Below are 21592 nucleotides of genomic sequence, written 5' to 3' on the forward strand. Positions count from 1 at the left end.
AGTATTTTTTATCGCTCGATCGGGTGAATTTGACCGATCGACCGAGACCTGTATTTTTTAAACAAAAACTTTGATTTTTCTGCCCGCTCGATCGGGAGAGTTTGACCGATCGAGCGAGGCCAAATATTTTCCAAAACAGAGAATAGGGATTTCCTGGCCGCTCGATCGGTTACTAAGAAAGATAGTTTAAGGTAGTGTTTTGAATAGCTTTTAGAAAGCACTTATCAACTTTTAGTTCATAAAATTTTACAAAATTTCAAAATTTTATGAAAAAAAATCAAAAAATGCTTTCTAAAAACAGTCTCTCAAACATTACCATTGTAATCATATATTTTGTCTTTGTTAAGGAACTTTTCGTAAACATTCAATTAAAATAAATAAATTATTAACAAAATGTAAATAGCAATTAATGGGCACGCAGTTAAAAAAAATAATAAATAAATACATGTATTCACTGTTTAACCCCGTGTGCCTTCTATAATTTCATTTCTACCGCATTTAAATGTACAACCTGACTATCTTCGAATTCACGGTACAATCTGAGGATCGATCGGAGGAAGATTGGCGATGGCGGATGCGATGACACTGAGAAGCGAAGCTAGCACCAGCGGCAGTGGCGGAAATAGTGGGAGAGGTGAAAGCGTCGTGGTGGATGCCGGCCGCCGTAAAAGCACCTGTGGATACTGTAAATCTGGTGCGCGCACCAGCATTTCTCACGGTTAGTTTCTGTATCTTACTCATATAGACTCAGTAATTTGTTTCTCACCGGTCAACTGTGTATCAATTGACCGAGTATAGAATCTGTTTTGATGTAAGAGGAGACGTAAATTTGGCTGAGACTCGGTTTGATGATGGTTTTGATTCGACATCCTTTTAGCTGTTTCTGGAGTAAAATGATTCGAAGATACTGAGAAAATGATAGTATTTGATTGATCGAAGTCAAAGCGATTCAACCAGATCACATGCTTACCGCTTTCCTTTATCTCGATTGTTGATTGATTCTGCCACACTGGATTGGGAGTAATTAGTTTGGTTTTCCTGTTCACTCTTCAGTTGCCAAGTCAAAAGTTTTCCAGATTCTTCACAAAAACGGACTACGTTAACCATATAGGTTCTAAATTTACTGTATGTTTAAATTAATCACTGCCTGCAACAATTCTTTGTTAACAAATTTTTTACTTCTTTCTTAAACTTTCAATCGCTAAGTTTATTTGTCATTCAGTCTCTTCATCGTGATGTTACAAAGTGGCAACCTATTTTAAGGTTACTCCATTATTTTTGTAAGTACTCACTTATATATTTATATTATTTGCCACTGCAGGACTTTGGGCACAGAGTCTAACGGTTGATGACTATCAAGGTTATACTCTGGCTTAATTTCCATGCAATTTGCTAAGATCCTACTTTATTAGTATTGATCTCCTTTTCGCTATAAATTTGTTTGCTTAGTTTCTTGGGCAATGTCCGCCACGAGCTTATTGAACTTCATCATATTCGGTCAACTTAATTTCCATTCCCTTGAAATTTGTTATGGATCAGGCCACCATGGAAAGAAACAACAGCACAGGAACTCCATTTGTCGTTGATTTTGTAGTGACTCGCACCGTGATCAGAAGCTTAAGCATGCAGTTAATTTAATAAATCAAATAATAAGAAATTAAGAGGGGAATCCATAAATAAAATTCTAAAGAAAAATAATTATTATACAATCATATCGAATCAACTATATTAATCCAAATACAGAACAACTGAAAGCTTAAACATCTCCACTGGCCATCAGAAGCCTAAGCCCTCTTGGAACCACCGTCTCATCCAAATGTAAACTTGCCTCATCGAATAGGGTGTGCAAAAACAAAGTATAGGACATGAGCATAAATTGCTCAGTACGAGAGTATGAGTATACAGTATTATACGTGCATGTATGCAAGTGAACTGAGTACCAAGAATTGAGGTCAAGAATATCTCATCAAAAACAGACTTGGGCCCTGAGTATGTAGCACGCTAAGCCGTCACTACAGGAGGTGACCTACATACCCTGATGGTGCTCTAACACAAGTCTACGTGTCCAACCAAATATCAGTGACCTGACACGAGCTCATGTGTCCAACTAACATTGGTGACTTGACACGAATCTATGTGTTCAACCATCTACTGACAGGATATCTCAAAGATACTGGATCAATATGCTCATTTATGCAAGATACAATCATGATATGTTGTATCGTATAAACCATGCAATCACATAATATATGCAAACACATAATACATGCATACTCAATCTAGATATCTCGAATAATACTTCCGTAACTCATATACTAAGGCAAGCTAGACCAGCTCTAAGTCCAAGCCTACAGTCCGCACTACAATGCAAAGTACTCATGCATTATAATCTTATTCTAAAAATTTTAACTAATCTATAGCATATTCCCTATTTACTATAAGGAGCTAGAGCTATACCTGCGTCCGTAGTCAGTCCTCTGATGACGACTGCCCCAGAACTTGGGCACCTCTTCGCTGCAACCTCAGAGCACATCGCTCACTACTGGACCAAGCCTAGGAAGGCTCGAAATAACCTAGACTACACTAGAACCGAGAGAGAAGCTTTGAATTTGGTGTGCAAAATGTGATCCTCGGATGACCTATTTATAGGCGGAGATCGGACGCTCCGATTCTTGCATGTGCAACACGTCACTACATGAACAGTTCGGACGCTCCGATCCCTACTTCGGAGGCTCCGAACTCCTGCGTGTCCGTTCAACCTTGACACCTCACACTTGCATGCATGGCCTAACTGAGATCGGACTCTCTGATCCTGGTTCGGACGCTCCGATCTGTCCGTAACCTCCGATCCTCTGATTCATGCCTCCGAAGGGTTCGGACTCTCCTATCCGAGTTCGAATGCTCTGAACTTCCCTTGGCCAAAATTCGGAAAACTGTCCAATTAATTTCAAATTAAGCCTTTAAACCTTGCTTAATCATTTTTACTCAATTAATCTTGTAAAATAGAGTCGGGCTACTACAGATTTTGAATGTGCATTTTTCTCTGCTGCTCTTATCATTGTCATCGCATGTTTAGTTTATCAATGAATTCAACGGCAGATCCCAACGTCTTATTTTTATTTGTTATGTATTTCTTCTCTGTAGCACTCCTGGACAGAGGCTGGAGGCGATCTGGATGCTATTTGTACAAGCCTGAGATGGAGAAAACATGTTGCCCCTCTTATACGATCCGTCTTAAGGCCACTGACTTTGTTCCTTCCAAAGAACAAATCCGAGTATCAAAAAGAATGCAAAGGTATATTCATATTGACACAAAATATTTTCTGTGAGTCGTGTATTTCTCACAACTGAATTGCATATGGGTTTTATATCCAGCAACAATGTGCTAGAAAGTGTTCATATTTTGAGTGATGGATATTTGAATAATTATCTGCAAATCTACATGTTTACTTGAGAAACGAGGTTTGCATGTTGCACTCGGTATTAATGATTAATATCAACTAGAATAAGAATTCATAATTTTAATGATTATGTGCATTCAACTCAAAAAATGAATATGTAGCAGTGCTTGCTGATCAAGATACTGATGCCATTATATTTTAAATTCCTCCGCCCCCTGGCTCTGTAGACATGAGGCGTGCCTATATTTTCCTTATAATGCGCACAAATTTTTTTTGATATGAAACAATATTATATTAATGACCTGAAGGCTGTTAATTAGTGAACAAATGATCCATTAACTACAAAGTCTAAGCATGACCTACTCATATCAGCAATAGACAAAAGCTCAATCTCTTAATAATGTGCACTATTCACTTATGTTTTCTCCTTCTTTTCTTTGTTCCAAGGTTCTTCGTGTTGTATTACTTTTGGCCTTCAGATGTGTCATGTGACTCATGTCTGCCTGCTTATATGTACGATGCTGCCATTTACAATGCAAATATGAAGATTCTCCATTCTCAGAAATTATTAGAATGTATAACTACTGAGTGCTGGACATATTTTTTAGGTTTCTTGATGGCAAACTAGACGTGAAAAATTCAGCCGATTTAGCTGGTGAAACAGAAGCTTCTAAGGGATCCTGCCGTAGTGTACATATTTTAAATAAAGGTTCTGATGCAACTGATTCGATGGAAGTTGATTGTGAAGGTAAGGAGAAGGCCCACCAGTTTATACATTCCTTATCAAATGAGATTGATCGTGCGGTACAATTATGCGTGGAGAGTGGGGAGCTTTCCTCTGATTTCCAGTTGCCAAAGGCATCAGTCAAAAGAGTTGCTCCGGCCAAAAGAAAGTTGCAAGCAAACATGCTCGAAGATCTCATATTCTCCTGCAATATTTCCTTCCAGATTGCAGCTACTTTAAGACAAAAGAGGAAGGATGTTGAGGTTGTGAAGTCATCTGAACGTGGCTTGGGGGTAAACAGAGATTCACCTGAGCTCTCTCCCAAAACCATTGCGGAAATGTTGGTGAGCCATTTAAAGCAGCTGGCAGAATCTTTTGGTTTGTCCGTCAGAGCTTGTAATGGACATATCAATTTCTATTCCTCTACAGGACAAGTTTTTTTCGAGGAAGAAATAGGAAGTGGTACAATGTCGAAAACACCTTCAACAGATGACAAGGTTAATGACAGGCATGCAAAGAAAAGCTGTGGAGCACCTCAGGGTCAAAGAGTGAGGTTTGAAATTCGGTTGAAAAGGTCTAGCTTTGATCATGAAGAATATTCTTTGTACAAAAAATATCAGCTTAGAGTCCATAATGATACCCTTGATCATGTCACTGAAAGTTCATACAAGAGATTTTTGGTTGATACCCCTTTGGTTCATGTTTCACTAAATGGTGATGATGCGGCACCTCCATGTGCTTTTGGTTCTTTCCATCAGCAGTATGTGTTAGATGGGAAACTAATTGCAGTCGGTGTCATTGACATACTCCCAAATTGTTTGTCGAGCAAATATTTGTTTTGGGAACCTGACCTTGCCTTTCTGTCCCTTGGTAAGTACTCCGCTTTAGAAGAAATCAGGTGGATTAATGAGAATCAAATTCATTGCCCAACTCTCCAGTATTATTATCTTGGTTATTACATCCACTCCTGCAGCAAGATGAGATACAAGGCTGCATATCGACCATCTGAGCTTCTATGCCCTCTTCGTTACCAGTAAGTATTGCCCAAGTAATGTGCAATAATTGAAAAATAACATCTATGCAGAACAAATGTGGCTATATCAAATATTGTGGTTTTATTCAGAACAGATAAAAATATTGTTAGATATGTACTATGTATATTAATCTCTGTGCATTTGTACTCCGGATGTCAGCTTGGTTAACTGAAGCCGAAGTTTAGTCTAGTATCTAAATCTTTTACTAGGCATTAACCACGATTATTTTTGTATTGCACATTAGTCTAGTATCTAAATCGCTCAGTAGGTATTGGCTGTAAAATATATTATTTTTGTATTGCGCAATTTAGTATGATTTAAATTCTTACATGTGTATATGATATGGTAACCTTTGAACCGAACTTCAAATATCTTTCTGTTAAATGCATTTTTCAAATACATTTATTTATTTAGTATGTCTATTAATAAAATCTTTTTGGGTTTTTTTGTATAGAAGTATAAATTAACGCAGACGTATACATAAGTGTGGTATATACCTGTTTATTGATGAAATTTTGTATGTTATGAATATACATATACGTATGTATATATGTATATTGCTGTAGAATTTGTCCAGAAATGGATTGGTGTAAAATGTAAACGATGCCTACCCCATTGCCGTCCATTGTAATATTAACATTTTTTCAAGTATACCCCTTGTTGCTCGTAAGGTGTGGTGAGATGCCTGAGTCCATGAATGACTGCTATACTCAGCTGGAACTGACCTATACTATGATGGCCCCACTGGGTTTTTATAGCATTGCAATTGTTGTTAGGATGAACTCATTTACGTAGCAAAGGTCTAGTATCTGCGTAATTGAGTATTGGAGAAGTGCCTAAATTGTTGATTGATGGAGATTCAGGCTACTACTGGCTTGAAAATGTATTTGGACATTTTAGTACTTATATATTGGCATTGGAGACTGAAAACTTTGAATGATCACCCATTGGGTAATATTTAGAAGTTCTATGTGACAGGCCATGTTAGCTTCTATTTCGGTCATTGTTTGTAACTTGAGCTATATGATGTTAGGTGGGTTCCGTATGATGTCGCAAAGCCGTTGCTTGATAGAAGAAAATATGTCTCGTTATCTGATTTTACTGGTTTACAAAATGAAGATTTGTTGCTGCCAAATGTTTTTGATAATGTCTTGGAAGAGCAACAAAATGACATCGTACAAGACACCTCAAGCGATGCTTTTCTAAACGAGGATGAGATGGCTGAAGGGGACTCAGAAGAAGATTCTGATGATGAAGCAAACTCAGAAGCTATTGGTGCAACCTCAGTGGAATCGGAAGATGCCGACCTCAGTGATTTGTTGATCGGATTGAGGGGAGTTCGTCTGAGATATGAGGTACATAAAATCTTGCAACACATGCAAGAGTTTACTTTTCTTCTTGTATGTTAATATCAGACAAACTAGAAGTTAAAATTTCATAGGAAACTTCAAGCAATATTTTGTTGGAAGGATTCCTAAGGAGGATGCTACTGCTTAATAGCGAAAAGTAGTGACCAACTGAGGAACAAGAAGGATGGTCACTTCCACTCAAATTAGAAACATTTTGCTTGCAGTTATTCTAAACGCAAGTCTCCAAGATAATAAATAACTTGATTAGAAACATTTGCTTGCAGTTTTTCTAAACGCAAGCCTCCAAGAGAAAATAAATAACTTGCACAAATTTGCCTCCACATTTTGCTTGCAGTTTTTCTAAACGCAAGCCTCCAAGAGAAAGTAAATAACTTGCACAAATTTGCCTCCACCATTCACCTAAAAAAAATGTCACCATATCATGAAGGACCGCCAAGCCCTCTAAAACTTTTCCAATCTACTTTTGACGGCAAAAATCTTGAAGAAGGTGCACTTTCGCTGTATCATGATTTCAATCTTACCTTTGCCTGCAGAACATACGACATGCATTTGATTCCAGTCAGAGGAAGTTACTGGAAGCCCAGTTGCAGAGATATGTTCGAGTTGTGGGCACAGAACTTTCCAAGCAAATGGTTTACTCACTGGGATGATTCCTTCACAGAACTATCTTTGTTTCAGGTGTGTTTCCCACTTATGTAGCCTGATGATTCGCCTGATGATTCGCCAGAAGTTGCGTGTCCGAGTGAATTTGAATATGCCAATCATTTGGTTTTGTATCATTCATGTTGGTTTCTGCTGCTGATTGAAAATGAACTGGATCTCATGAGTGAGAGCTGGATGCTGGGATTTTCGGTTTTGATTGATTGTTGCATTGCAACTTGTGAGATTAAATTTTGCCTTTTTCGATATTGTGATGGTAAAGTATACATTACGACCATTGACAAGTCATACAATACAATACATTCTATCAATTTGTTCAGTTTTTTTTTTTTCCAATTTGTTCAGTTGAAAATGCATTTTGATGTTCCTTTTCTTTTTTTAACCTTGAATATCCTTTTGTTTAGCTTACTCAACTTTTAGATTCTCCAAGCAACAAAGTTTATAAGATTTATGCGAAAACATGTAAATAAACTTGCGAAACTCTTTCGTCCATTGTAATTTTCAAATTGTGTTATTGCTAATGAAAGACGAAGAGGTGTTGTTTCAAGTATGGTTGTGGTTGTGATTGTGATTGTGATTGTGATTGTGATGATGGCTGTCGATACTGTGATACTTTAGACGGTAAGGTTATTTTAAATATGTCTCCTTTAAAATAGTTATGAATTTTTATACGTGGATTGAATATATTCAATTCATGTTTTCATTGAAACATAATATTTTTAAAATAAAAAATAATAATATTTCATAGGTCAAGCTAAACACAAATCTCATCTAATAAAATAGATTAATTAGCTCATTTCATAGTACGTTTTGTGCTTAAACAGCTTTTTTTTAAAAACGTGAGAAACGTCGCTTAAACGCGATTAAACATGAAGCATGAGTAAAAAGTTTCGCTTTGGATAAAAGAATGAAAAAAACGGTTAATCTTTTGATAGATCATAGTAAGTGCAAAAAAAAACATGAAAAAATTAATTTTTTGAAAATAATATTTAATTTATTTTTTCTTTTTCAAAATATTTTTTAACTTTTTAATTTTATTTAATGCATTAAAATTAAATTTGCTTCGTACATTTTTTTTCTTTTAATTAAAAAAACTTGATCAAACTTAAACATTTTGTCCGAGACGATTTGTTATTTTGAGAATTATGTTTTTTCATACCTTGAAAATTTATGAATTATTCTTAAAATATTTTTTATCAAATTATTCTTAAAATCTTTAAGTTTATATGTTATTTATTCTATTGATTAAGCTTGTGAAACTTAAATCTCGACTACTGTGATGCTTCGTCATGCTTTTTAAAAACTTGTGCTTAAATATTGAGGTTGTTGGTATACTATAATTGTGTGATGCGAGAAATTTTGATTTTTTTTAAAGAATAATTGTGTGTCCTTTTTATGTATTTTATTCGAGTATGCTGATACATACTGAAACTTTTGATTAAATATATTGTCACGACATAATAATGTCATAGCATCTTTGAGAAATGATAGAATTGAGTTAATAAGAATAATAAAAGTTCAGAAGCTAAACCTTGAACAAAATCCAAAAATTGAACCCGCATAAATAGAAATTGTGTTTTTTTTAAAATCATTGTATTGATCAAGCAGTATTATGTACAATAAACATAAGAGGAGGAATCCAACAGTTCAAGAACAAGAACTGGGAGCTTCAAGAATGAACCTGTACATGCTTACGTTTATTCGTAAAAATAGATGCATCTTTAAATGACAAGATTCAATCAAGCATCGTCTGCGTCGCTTCCTCCACTGTGTACGTCATGACCGAACCAATATCTACTTCCATCAGGGCCACAAATCTTGAACCTGTTCAACGGCAACAAGGCATCTCAGAAACATGCACCATTTCTACACTAAACTGTATAATGCCCGAATACGGTGGTAACATGCATGGGCATACCGTTCAAGAACGGATTTGCCTTCTTTGTACTTTTGACTCTTTTCTTGTGCACTTTCCTGAAGAGAAAATCGAACAAAATATTGGTATAATTATAACATGTAAAAGGTTCAGTCGTTGCCTCGAATGTGGATCTTACATAGTTCCATCCAACAAGTGAACCACATAGCACACAGAAGATATCAGCAGCTATGTGCAACCCAGTTGTCATCATCCTTTCTTCTTTCTCCCCAAATGTGACGTTTACTCTGCATAAAATTCAAAAGCAAACTGTATGGGTTCCAAATGAGCTGTTGGTTTTCCAAAGCACATGTCTTACGTTCGAACCACAACAGCTGAGTGAGTCATTTAAAAAAAAAAAAAGAATGCAGATGCTTGTTCTACATGGCCCTTGAGTGGCAGCTCACGAGGGCGATTCTGAATGTTTTCTTATATTTCTTCCATTTTGTGCTGCTCATTGCCGTTACATGTGCGTGAATATTTCCTTTTAAAGCTCGCGTCTTTAAGCACAGAAATCACCTGGGTTCAATATGTTTCTCGAGTATCACTCAAAACAAATACTTTTTGAGAGGATTAATTACCAAGATGAAGAAGATTGAATAAGCTTACTATTGACTAATACAACAGCACGAGGATTTATGTCAAAATACCGAGGAAAATGAATTTACATATCTGTGTGGAGTGAAAAGCACTTGTTTAGAGTTGCAAGCTCATAACACCAAAGGTTTGGTTAATGCATAAAAAGCTTCAAGCCCTTGTAATTGATCCAAAGACTCGCAAAGAAATATTCTTTTGACCGTGTATTATAATTTAAAATACAATCAATTGCCCGCACCAAGCCCGATAAACTAACAACATAATAGTCTTGAAAAAGCAGAAAAAATAGGGCCTTCGCTTGAAGATTTGGTGTCTGGTGAAGATTAGATTAAGGAGAACTTACACCTTATCGAAGAGATAAGCCTTCCCATGCCGACAGTGGAAAGTCTGAGGTAAAGAACCACAATGCAAAACATTGGTCAATAGCTAAAATGCATGCCATAAAAGATTAAATATGATATAGATCAAGAGCGTAAGATGAGCTAAACTAGAGAGAGCCGTTCAACTCAAAATCAAATTACTACTTATTATTCCTTCTAAACGAGCTTTAGTACTCTTTACTTGGCTATTTATATTAGTTATATACTATAAAATATATACTTAGATTTTCATATGATTTATTTGTTATTAAACTTCGATCCAACCATTTCATCATAATATAGTGTAGGATACCCTAATTTGCACTCGATTCTGAATCAGATCATTTATAACACTAGCTCAATGAGCATCTCAAGCTCAACAAACAATTCACGAGTCTAGATATGAGTCTCAAAAAATTTAGGAAGCTCGACTCAGTTTGACTTGTTTTACCCCGAATGGTGATACATTCATTAAGCCTACAAAGATTAACCTGTAAAATCCCAAGCTACAAAAAAATTTAGGCATAAAAAACTGCAGTGCAGCCTAAGCCAAACTACCAAAACCAATGTCCATCACCTAGGAAACGATTCAGCCCACGATTCATTTGTCTTCCAACACGTTAAAAGGGAAGAAATGAATATTTATTCAGGTCTTCGACGAACTAAGAGAACGGATTGAGTGTGAGCCCCAAAAAATGAACCAAGGAAATGCACAGAAAACATGTCATATTAACCATTTCAAACAGAGACCTGCCTGTGTTTTCAGCACTTATTTTTGTATGTGCAAACTAAGGTTCCGCGAAGATCTTGACACTGACACCAAGGACTTCGTGTGGGACATAACCATAAAATTGATACTATGATATTATACATGAAACAAAATATTAAAATAAAAATCACATTCCACTGATTAAACGACACAAGTCTTGGGTTTTGATAAGATCACACCTTCCGCAACACCCATTTCGAATTACTTTGCAAAGATGATCATTAAAACAGGGTTGATACTATACAATTGAATAACTAATGGGCTATGCAATAGTTATCTTCAGGGGCAGATTGTTCCGAGATCAAATTAGTATAAACCTCGGCAATCTCATACCATTTGAGGCTCAAACATCGACTTAAATTTACTTGAGACAAAAACAACAGAAAAACTCCAAGAAACCCGCATGATGAAAGTTATAACATGTTACAGTAATCATAAAATCAAGCACGGTAAATTTTAGTAAACAATTCGATACATTCATCTGCAATCAAACCAAGATTCGTGTGGCACCACTATAGTTCTATAGACAATCAAATTGAATCAGACTCCTTTTGAACAAGAGATAAAGGACTTCACTTAATCCCAAGAAAAAAAGAAAGAAAAAGAAGACGACATGGAAGAAAACTGAAATTCCCCACTGTACCCTCATCAAAATTATCAAAAGCAACAAGCCCAGTTCAAGATTTCTCATCCACCCCAGAAACAATAATAAGAAGGCCAATCATCATCTCAAAATAGAGACATAAAATTCGATCCTTTCCACAAATTGATAGGAAATGATCACAAAACCTTGGAGACGATGTCTTCACTGAGAGCAAGATGGGTCCCACAGTGCTTGCAACTGTAGATCTTTCCTTCAAGAAATACAACAAACACCCTCCCCATCTCTCTCCCTATATCTCAATCCTCTGATCTTCACTCCCGATATGTAAAAATGAAAATTCAGAAATGGGTGTCAGAGAAATCGATCGAGGAAGTAAATAATTCAGAAACCAATTCACACAAGATTTCAAGACGGTGGTTGAGTAGACGTGAGGAAGACGGAAAAAGGGTGCTTGGAACAAACGGCAAAGGTAGGAAAATCTATTAGACCAATCGAATTTCTTGAATAATAATTAATAGTAGTCCAAGGAAGAAATCTATATCATGTTTTCCAGCAACCAACAGTTCAAGAAATGTGGAATATCAAGAAAATTCTAAAAGAACAAGTACAATGAATTGAATATAATGTAATGCAATTGAACTTGTGCTTTTCTAATGTGGAACGAGTGTAGTTAGGTGAATGTCAGAATGTGGTGGTTTTTCACACTTAAAGGAGGGATAAATTTTGGTTAATTTCGTTAAAAAAATAATATTCAAAAAAAAAAAAAAAGACAATCAACAAAACGATCAAACTGATTTTAAAATAAAATAATATTATTGCATCGATTAATTTGTATTATCAAAAGATAATTATATTCTTTTCTTCGTCATAATTTGATCAAAATCCGGTGAACATATACCAATTAAATCATTAAAAAAAGTCTATATACTAATTTGACATTTAACCAATAGTTCATATATCAAATTTATTTTTACTCCTTTTGAATGTCACTACAAAAAGACACGTTCGTAAATGAGAACACACTTTTGTTGTCGATCTTTGTTAAAAATTTATGTGTTGAAAATCTAAACGAATATATAATTGTTGAAAAATATATTAATGATCAATCTTATAATTTTGTATAAATTTCACGTTGGAAAAAATATAATATAAAATTTATATCACAATAGTGTTATTAAAATAATATTTAAGAGAAAAATAAAATATAATTCATAGTGTTGACCACTTATTTAGTACTGTTGAATTATGAAAAATAAACATATAATATAGATAATAAGTTTTAAACCTTAAATTAAATTATTGTATCAAAAATTTTTTCTTCGTATTTAATTTAGACTTTTATCTCTTTAATGATAGTCACCCATTTTTTTATTTGTGTAAAAGTAATATTTTCATCATCTTCGATAATAATTCTTGTGATGTCGTCATCATTTGTTTTTTCATATCTTTATTATTTAATTATTTTGTTGGACTGCTTCTTTATATGGTGAAAATATTTCTTTGTGATAGTAGCGATGATTTCATTATCAGTCGATATCCATTATTGTATGTTATCGTATTTTATTACTTCTATGTTAATATCATTAAAGATCGATACATTTATTGGACGCCTTTTTTGTTATCTATTTCTATCTCTATCTCTTGTAAAAATAATTTCGTAGTAAGATCATCCTCGTAAAGTAATTGTTATAGTTTATAGGCTTGACGAAGAGAAAAACAAATGGTTAAAAATAGTAAAACTATATGTATTCAATAATATATGGTTATTCTTATAAAAAAAATGTATTGTTACATTTTAAAATATTATTTGGTTTTTTTTATAAAGAAATATAGATAATATAAATACTTATGAAGTATTTATTAGAATTATCTCTCTTCTATATCCGATAATGCATGTATATCTTCGTAAAATGTAATTAACTGTTGAACCCTTTTTCATGACACCAATCTTGATAACCCACAATTTAATTATTTGATTTTGTTATTTTAATTCCTCATTTTAAAATAATTAATCCTAAATTATGTTAAATAAATGGTATTAACATCAATTCCTTAAACAAATTAAGTTTTTTTTGGAAAAATATTCACTTTATTTATAAGCAAATAAAATAAAAGAATTTTTGTATTTTAATTTTTTGCAAATTAAATGTTTGTAAAAAAATTAATTTTACTTCATCTACAAGCAAATAAAACCAGCTAATTTTATAAATATTTCAATATTCTAAAATTAAGATTTTCATGAAAAAATTTTGTTCAATTCATCCACAAACAAATAAAAATCAAAGAATTTTAAAATTTCAATCTTCTTAGAAATTGAATTCTTATCTAGTATTCACGTATTTTGACAATTTTGATATCATCATGATAAGTAATGTTACAAAAACATAACGACTAAAAATCTCAAGCTAAGTATGTATAAAGTATAAACAAAAGATAGAGTTGATAATGCATAATCTAAAACTTTGATCTAGTTCACACATTTGTAATAAGTATAGAAGATAAATTAATAGATAGAAATAAAAATAGATAATTTAGACTGATAGATTTATAAGAACTATTTTTTTGAGTTTTATTGAAAAATTTCTTTCAAAAGTACCTGAACATCAAATATATGTTTGATCAAATCTTTTACACATATCTATATGAAATTCACATGTGTCCAGTGTCCTACACACATTTCATGGGACAATTTTTAAATATATTCCTGTATCTTTTTCATTTTCCGTATTATATCCCTTTCACTTTTCATATTCCAAATATATCCCTGATTCATTAAATAGTTTCTTGAATTTGTCCTTAAAACTAAATAATGCACATTCTACCCTTTATTTCCCTATTTAAAATTTAAAGGTTTAATCTCATCATGCTTCCGTCAGTAAATTAAAGCAGAATACCTCTTTGACCACACTGTTGTCGGGTTATGTCCACCGGGTTTTACAGGTTGTTCCTCACAACCAAACCACGCGATCGCAACCGATGGTTCCTGACACAGACTCCTTCAGCAGCAGCTAGCACAACCCTATTTCGTTTCCTACCTTAGGACGTATAGTAAAAGCTTAATTTTTTAAATAAAATAACATGATAGAGAAGAGCTTCGGAAATTTATTCAGACAACATATTATTACATAAATCAACCTCCTTTGAAGAGGAGGAGATAACTTGTTTAGCTACTCATAATAGCCTTGTTCTTGAAATACATAAAAGTAAAACTTAATACAATAGAAAGAGAAATATTACAATGTATTATTTGTAAGAAAACTGAAGGAAATGATCGATATCTTCAGCTTCCTTAAAATCCTGTATTTATAGCCGAAGTTCTACTCGTTTCATCGAGAAACTTCAGGGGATCTTACAGCTGCCTTGAATTATTTATGCCATTATTGATGGCATCTTTTGCTAGTGGGAGTCACATGCCCGATGGCATCTTTTACTAGTGGAGGAGTCACATGCTTGACTTTTTCTTTTGGATTTATTCTCCTCACATGCCTTCTTTATTGTTGTCGGGGCATCTTTTGCTTTTGTAGTGGGCCCCTGGGAAAACGCGGTTTTGGTGGTCCCTGTCCACCTTTGCTTGTCTCGGAAAAATTTTTTCGATCCGTTCGGGGTTTGAAGGTTTTTCCGAATTCTGGCTCCTTCTGGTTTGGACATTCTGGGCAGATATTCTCTGACCATCTTCCGATATGAGCCATGTTACAAAATTTTCGGCGAGTTTCTTTACTCCCCGGCAGCTTGTTGTTCCACAAAAAGTTCCTCTTCTTTTCGAAGAGTTCTTCCGCAAAAGCCGTAGTTTTTTCTGTCATTGTGTTTAACATGAATGATTCGTTCACATAATTTTGATAAAATTTGAACGGAAATTTGACCTTATCCATCTCGGTGAGACAAACCCAAATACCCCATGCCCTTCTGGTTGAAATTTCATTTTCTCCAAAGGTGGACACCAATGGTATTTCTTCAGATATAGGATCCTTGATAAATCTTTGATTATTCATGTGAGGTCTCCTTAGCTTGATGAAATGAAAGGGCTCGTGTGATCCTTTCCCTGTTGGTTCTGGAGCAGCACTAAAGAAGTATAACTCGAGCACATCTTCTCTGGACAAATGATCATTATTTGCCAATGTTTCTTTGACTGCTTCCTGAATCCATTTTGGTAGTTGTGATATTTATTGGAAGCCTGGTGAAGTTGTATAAACTGAGGCTAGAGCCCCAAATTCATATCATAGTTTTACATCCTTAGGATTGACATTGTTTTTTAGCCAAACCCTTGGATATATTCCTGCAACATCAACCCTGCAAGTGATCAGGTTGATTTCACTTCTTGTACTTAATTTCTCCCATCTTTGTTGATAAACCTGAAATGGAGAAATTACAGCTGGGTTAGTATCAATCTTAGATTTGTCCTTGTCAGTGTGGGGTCTAAGATTGATCTTTTCCTCTTTTACCCCAGAGGCGGAGGGTTGACTTGATGAGTTACCCTCATCAATTGTTGCTTTATCTAGATCATCAAAAGCTGATGATAGATTAGCGCTTGTTTCTTGAGTATTAGAATCCTCAACATATTGTTTTACAACCGGTGGCTGTATTTCTTGTTTTTGAGAAACCAGTGGTTTTTCTATGGCACGCATAATAGGCCCTTGAATAGCAGCCCATAGTTGAGTTTGAGCTTGCATACATCCTGTGATTCGATTGGATATTTTGATCCGATCAGCTTGTTGTAACCTGCCCGCCATATCGGCACTTATGACAAGCTGGTTGAACTCGGTTTAAAGCAACCCAAGGTATTCCCTAAGATGCCTCTGCATTTTCATGATGGAATCTACGTCACTGCCTTCCATCTCTTGTTAAGAAATTTTCAAGATTATTTTCATGAGATTTAATAATAACAATATCAAAAATACAATTTTGACATAAAGCTTGCCATCTTAATAACCTAGCCTTCTCAGGTTTAGATTCAATCTTATTCCTTAGGAAAGCTTTTACCTGAGTGTTATCAACCTTCAAAGTGAATTTTTTAGCAAGTAAAAATAATGGCCATTTTTCGAAAGCCCTTTTAACTGCATAAAATTCATTTTCGTTGATATGTCATCTGATAGCCTCAGATTCTGAAAAAAGATCGCTACAGTATCTGCATGGTATTTCTCCATCCGAAGTGATCTTAGTAAGAGCTGCTGCCCACCATTCGTCACTGGCGTCTGTAAATAACACCATATCATCTTCATCCACGGGTATAGTCATTTTTTGGAGATTCTTACATATCTCCTTTAATTGGTTTACCCCTTTAGTATGTTCATCGGTCCATATAAACCTTGCATCCTTTTTTAACAAGGGACTAAACACCTTTCTATACATTTTCAGATTGTTTATGAATATCCCTGCAAAATTAACTACTCCTAGAAAACTTTGGAGTTGTTTTACATCTTTGAGTTTATCTGGAAAATTATTTATCCTTTCCACAATATGAGGTTGTAGAATTATTCCAGTTTCATCAATCTCAATTCCAAGGAATTCAATTTTCCTTATTGCTATGACTGCTTTCTTTTCAGATAAAACCAGTCCTTCTTGTGTACAAATTTTAGAGAAAATCTCTAAATGTTTAATAAGTTCATCTATGTTTTTTGATGCTATAAGAATATCATCAATATAAACAAACATGAAGTTGAAATAATCTTTAAAAAGATTATCCATCTTTCTTTGAAATATTTGGGGTGCATTAGCCAATTCCATAGGCATAACTTCTCAGATATAATGTCCTTGTGGTGTAGAGAAGGCTGTGAATTTCTTACTGCCTTCTTTCATTCGAATCTGGTAAAATCCAGACTTACAATCAAATTTTGAAAACACTCTAGCATTTCGTACACAGCTAATTAGATGTTCTCTACTGGGTATGAAGTACCCATCAAATTCAAGGATTTTATTAATACCTTGGTAGTTAATAACTAACCTGGGTTTTTCTCTTTTTATTTCACCATGATTTCTGACCAGAAAACATGGGCTGCTATATGGTGAAACTCCTTCTTTGATTAGACTAAGGTCCAAATGTTCCTTGATAATCATTCTCATATCCCTTTGATTTGTTATGTTCATTGGGATAGTCTTATATCTGACGAATTCATACTCTTTGCCTTCCTTTAGAGTAAGACTGACTTTGAGTTGATTTCTATCCCACCATGCCAAAGGATGCTCGTTGTAACTTTCTTTGAGCCTCTTTTTGACATCTTCAAGGGATACTTTATTTTCTAACTCTATATCTCTGTGATTTAGAGTTACTTTGAGAAGCTCCATATCCTCTGTTTGGAGTTCTCGTTCAGTTGTTATTTTCAACATGGTTTCTCCAAACCTTCTTGGATCTTTCATTTTTGGGTGAAAAAGTTGTCCTTTATCACCACGCTGGCTGCGAAATATTATCGGTATTTGTCGATAAAAAGCAACCTTGAGTCGTTGAACGATAATTTTATGATCACAAATTGTAGTGAACATAAGTATTCTTGACTCATTGTCTTGTGTGTACTTCTTAAACATTTGTAAGAAGTTATTTCCTAACAAGATATCAGCTCCTGTATTATGGAAATAGATTGGTGGTGTCTTTACCTTGTACCAAGGTGTTTGACCTGCTCCTTCTATAAGGATCTCTGCTTGTTTTATTCCTTTGCAAAGAATTAAAATTCTTCGAAAGAAATCTCGTCCAGCAATTTTTGGCAATTCTTCTTCACATTCTTCAGGGAAGACTCCTTTTTTTGCTGTACAAATTCCTGCTCCCGAGTCAATATAAGCTGCAAAATATTCAGCCTTATATTTTTCATACAACATCCCTATTGGAATGTATATGGAGAAAGGGCTTGTTGTCATTTTTTAAAGGGATTACTAAATGGCCCCGCCATTTTTAACAGACTGTGTTGTAACTCAGTAATCCGATTAAGATTATTTGCCTTTAGTTTTCCTAAGGCCTCAGAAGGTAGAGTATGGTTACTCATTTCTACTTCTTCAATGCGTTCTAGTAAATCATGTTCATGACTTACTAATTCCAACAATTGCTTCTTCCTCTGTTTGTAAACAGAGTTTTCGAATCTGATTAAGGGATTGTTCCTTATCCAATTCTCTTGGTTTTTCATCTCGTAGAATTTTTATTGAATCCTCCAAGTCTTTTCTTTTGTCATAAACTCTATTTCTTTTTCAAGGCGTTTCCATGGTTTATGGTCCTCCAAAAACTCTAGGCCAAGAATGAGCTGATCCACTTTTTTTCCTGGAATTCCACAGATTTGAACTTCCAATTCTCCAATATTTATTAATCCTTGGTAAGTTCCTGTTACCTGCTGCTCTAAATAGTAAATCGAGTTACAAGGAAATTGGTTCCTGTGACTTGTAATTTCGAATACTATTTTGACTTCTTTCCATCCTTCTGGAGATCTAAGTTTTCCTATTATTGAAAACTCCTTTTCTTCTGGTGGAATTTCTTGAATAGGAGATTTTTCCCACTTTCGACTTGTCATTCGGTTACCTTGGAAAGATAACCTTCGGGGTTCTATTTTTAGATCTCTGTATAGAACCGGTTTATCTTGTATTTGAATGTCTGTTTCCTGAATTAAAGGAAACTTGATTCTTTCCGGGTATATTGCATGAGCAACTTTTCCAAAGATTTCTGGAATTTCAATAAACTCATTTCTAATAAATAATTCAGAATGGTGCGTATTAGAAAGAGCATATGAAATTTGATAAGTAATAGAATATGGTCTATTACCTTCCTTCATTAATCTTTTTTTCTTGAAGTTTTGATGCAACGTCAAGGCTCGACTAAAGTCTCTGTCAGCTAAATTGTAGGCTATTCTTGGATAAATAACTCCTACAATTTTTTCTGCACATAAATTTCCTGAGATCGTACCCAGAACAGCATCTTGGATATTCCCCATTCTTTTATCACATACTACGATATCTATGGGTGAATCTATTCCTTCTTTAAAAGTTGCCTTGATCATTATTTGGATTGCTCCAATATGAATCCAAGACATTGTTCTTGCTATCTCACTTTTCAGCTTTTGCAATTCCTCTCTTACTTCTTCAAAAGGAATTAACTGCATCTCTATTTGATTACTTGTTATCTCTATCGGGATTGCCATTTCCCTTCTGGATACTTTGTAAATCAAATGATGTCTTCTTTGTCTTAGCCCTAGGTTGCCTAAGACCCTCTCTACTTGTCTTGCCAAAAATCCTTGGTACTTCTGTAATGTTGGATTTTCTCTCATAATCGTTTGGACCATATTATGAGATATCGTGGTTTGACTAAAAAATCCAGCCAAACTCTCTTGTGTTTCGTGTCGAAACACTTCTTCTTTATTCTGATTCTGATTCTGATTCATCTTCAGATTCATCTTGGCTAAACAATGTCTCTTCTTCGTATATACTTTCATCTGAGGGGATATCTTCAAATTGATATACTTGGACTAGATCTTGAAAGAATACCGCATCATCCATATCTGGTGTTGCTTCAAAGAGTTTAACTCCCTTTTTCTCGTTTCTGGACAGTTTGTAGATATATGTCCTCTTGCTCCACATGTCCAGCAGTTGCAATCCTTGAAACTTTCACTTGCTCTCGTATGAGTTCTTCTGAAAGTTCTTCTAGATGGTGTTCTTTCCCTTCCTTGTGATGAGTTTGTTGCTGGGGATGTTCTTGTAGGTCCACTTCTTCTACCTGATGATCTATAAGATCTGGCCTTTTGTTTGGACCAAAATGTTCTTGGTTTCCAAGAACTTTTCATTCTTTTATTGTAGGGATTATTTTTGAATTTCTTCCTTTTAAATCCCTGTGATTTATTCCCTATAACCGTAGGGAGATTATTTTCTCTACAACATAGAGGAGTATGCTTGTTAATACCCCTTATTTTCTTGTAGTTCTTCTGTAATGCTGTCATATGACACCATTCCGCCAATTTTCCTTTCAAAAAAAAGGCGCGTCTTGCCAAAGTATCAAGATTACCTGGAACGTATTTTTTTTTATCAGCATTTCTCTCCAGGGGCTTGGCATTTTTGCGAAAAATAGCTGAATGGCTACATTTTCTTCAACTCCTGAATTCCATCTGTATTTGGTGAATAACATAATATATTCATCAACTAAACAGATATAATGTAATTCGAGGCTATACAGAGCTTGAGTATATCTTCTCTTTTTCTCTGTATCTTGATTATTGAAATAGTCTACTCCTATGAATTGTGCTTTAAAAAGAGTGGCCATTCTTCCTCCAATCTCGCTAAGTGATTCTCCTGCTAAGATTGATTCCTTGATTTCTGGCATGGTCATTTCCCAAGCTATCTTGACAGATCTCATTAGACTCATTTCCAGAAGTTTGATAAATCCTTCTTTATTGAGATCTAAAGTTCCTGCTGTTATTCTCATGGCTGATGTCCAATCATCTATGAGATCTTCTCTGTTTTTGAAGTCCAGAACATCCAGGTTTAACATAACCCCATAAGAATGTATCGGGTCTAAAATGGTTTTTCCATAAGGAGTTTGATGTATTGGTATATTACTCCTTCTTGATCTGGTTCCTGCTGGATGTGAATTTTCTTCAACATGGAACTCACTATGTGGTTCTTCTGTTTTAACCACATATCTCGGGGGATTCCCTATGAGTTGTTCACCCTCAAGAGAATTCATTTTTAGATCTACTACTTTAGATTCGAAAAAGAATCCGCAAGATCTTGTAGATCCTCGAGATTTAATCTTTCTAAAGTAGTCATCAGATAGCGTTTTTCTCTGATACTGTCTTTATAAGATTAATCATCAATTCATCATCAGTTAAAGGTTTTTGAACCATTTTGGTTTTACCTTTCTGATGTAACAGAGGTTTGGTACCAAACGAGAGTGGTAACCTTCCTCCTGTATTTCCCTTTCTAGAACCAGAAGTATGTTCTAGATTTATAATTTTAGTTTGAAGATCCTTTAGAGTTACACGAATTTCTTCTTGTTTTTTAAGGATTTCTCCAATCTGTCGAGGTATTTCATACAGCTAATTACTGTAATATTGTACCGTTTTTTGAATTTTTCTAAGATCTCCGGAGAGTTTAGAGGAATCTGGTGTGATCTCTAGAAATTGAGAATTAGAAATCATATTTCTTAATTTCTTCAGAGAGTATAAAAGACCTAAGTCTCTTTAAGTTCTGTTGTAAAGAA

The 21592-nt window shown here is 34.7% G+C and overlaps 2 protein-coding genes across 3 annotated transcripts; one reads left to right on the forward strand and one right to left on the reverse strand.

Annotated features, from left to right (window-relative positions):
* The first annotated feature begins 491 nt into the window (after positions 1–491).
* Positions 492–7486, forward strand: LOC140862045 (arginyl-tRNA--protein transferase 1-like). Of its 2 annotated transcripts, none has more exons than XM_073265049.1 (6): positions 492–718; positions 1322–1360; positions 3145–3295; positions 4010–5158; positions 6193–6514; positions 7063–7486. In XM_073265049.1, exons 1-6 carry the CDS (start codon positions 568–570, stop codon positions 7177–7179), a joined length of 1929 nt encoding a protein of 642 aa, XP_073121150.1. In that variant the 5' UTR covers positions 492–567; the 3' UTR covers positions 7180–7486. The 2 variants fall into 2 exon arrangements, with proteins under 2 accessions (XP_073121150.1, XP_073121151.1); XM_073265050.1 differs by lacking the exon at positions 492–718 and adding an exon at positions 785–1111.
* A 1266-nt stretch (positions 7487–8752) lies between these two features.
* Positions 8753–12100, reverse strand: LOC140894739 (protein yippee-like). Its single transcript, XM_073303338.1, has 5 exons — positions 11619–12100; positions 10045–10088; positions 9244–9352; positions 9108–9163; positions 8753–9013 (listed from the first exon to the last, which is right to left on the reverse strand). The coding sequence occupies exons 1-5, from the start codon at positions 11712–11714 to the stop codon at positions 8929–8931; spliced, it is 390 nt and encodes a 129-aa protein (XP_073159439.1). The 5' UTR covers positions 11715–12100; the 3' UTR covers positions 8753–8928.
* Positions 12101–21592: the final 9492 nt, after the last annotated feature.

Source organism: Henckelia pumila, chromosome 4, assembly GCF_033568475.1.
Source record: "Henckelia pumila isolate YLH828 chromosome 4, ASM3356847v2, whole genome shotgun sequence".
Classification (NCBI taxonomy): Eukaryota; Viridiplantae; Streptophyta; class Magnoliopsida; order Lamiales; family Gesneriaceae; genus Henckelia; species Henckelia pumila.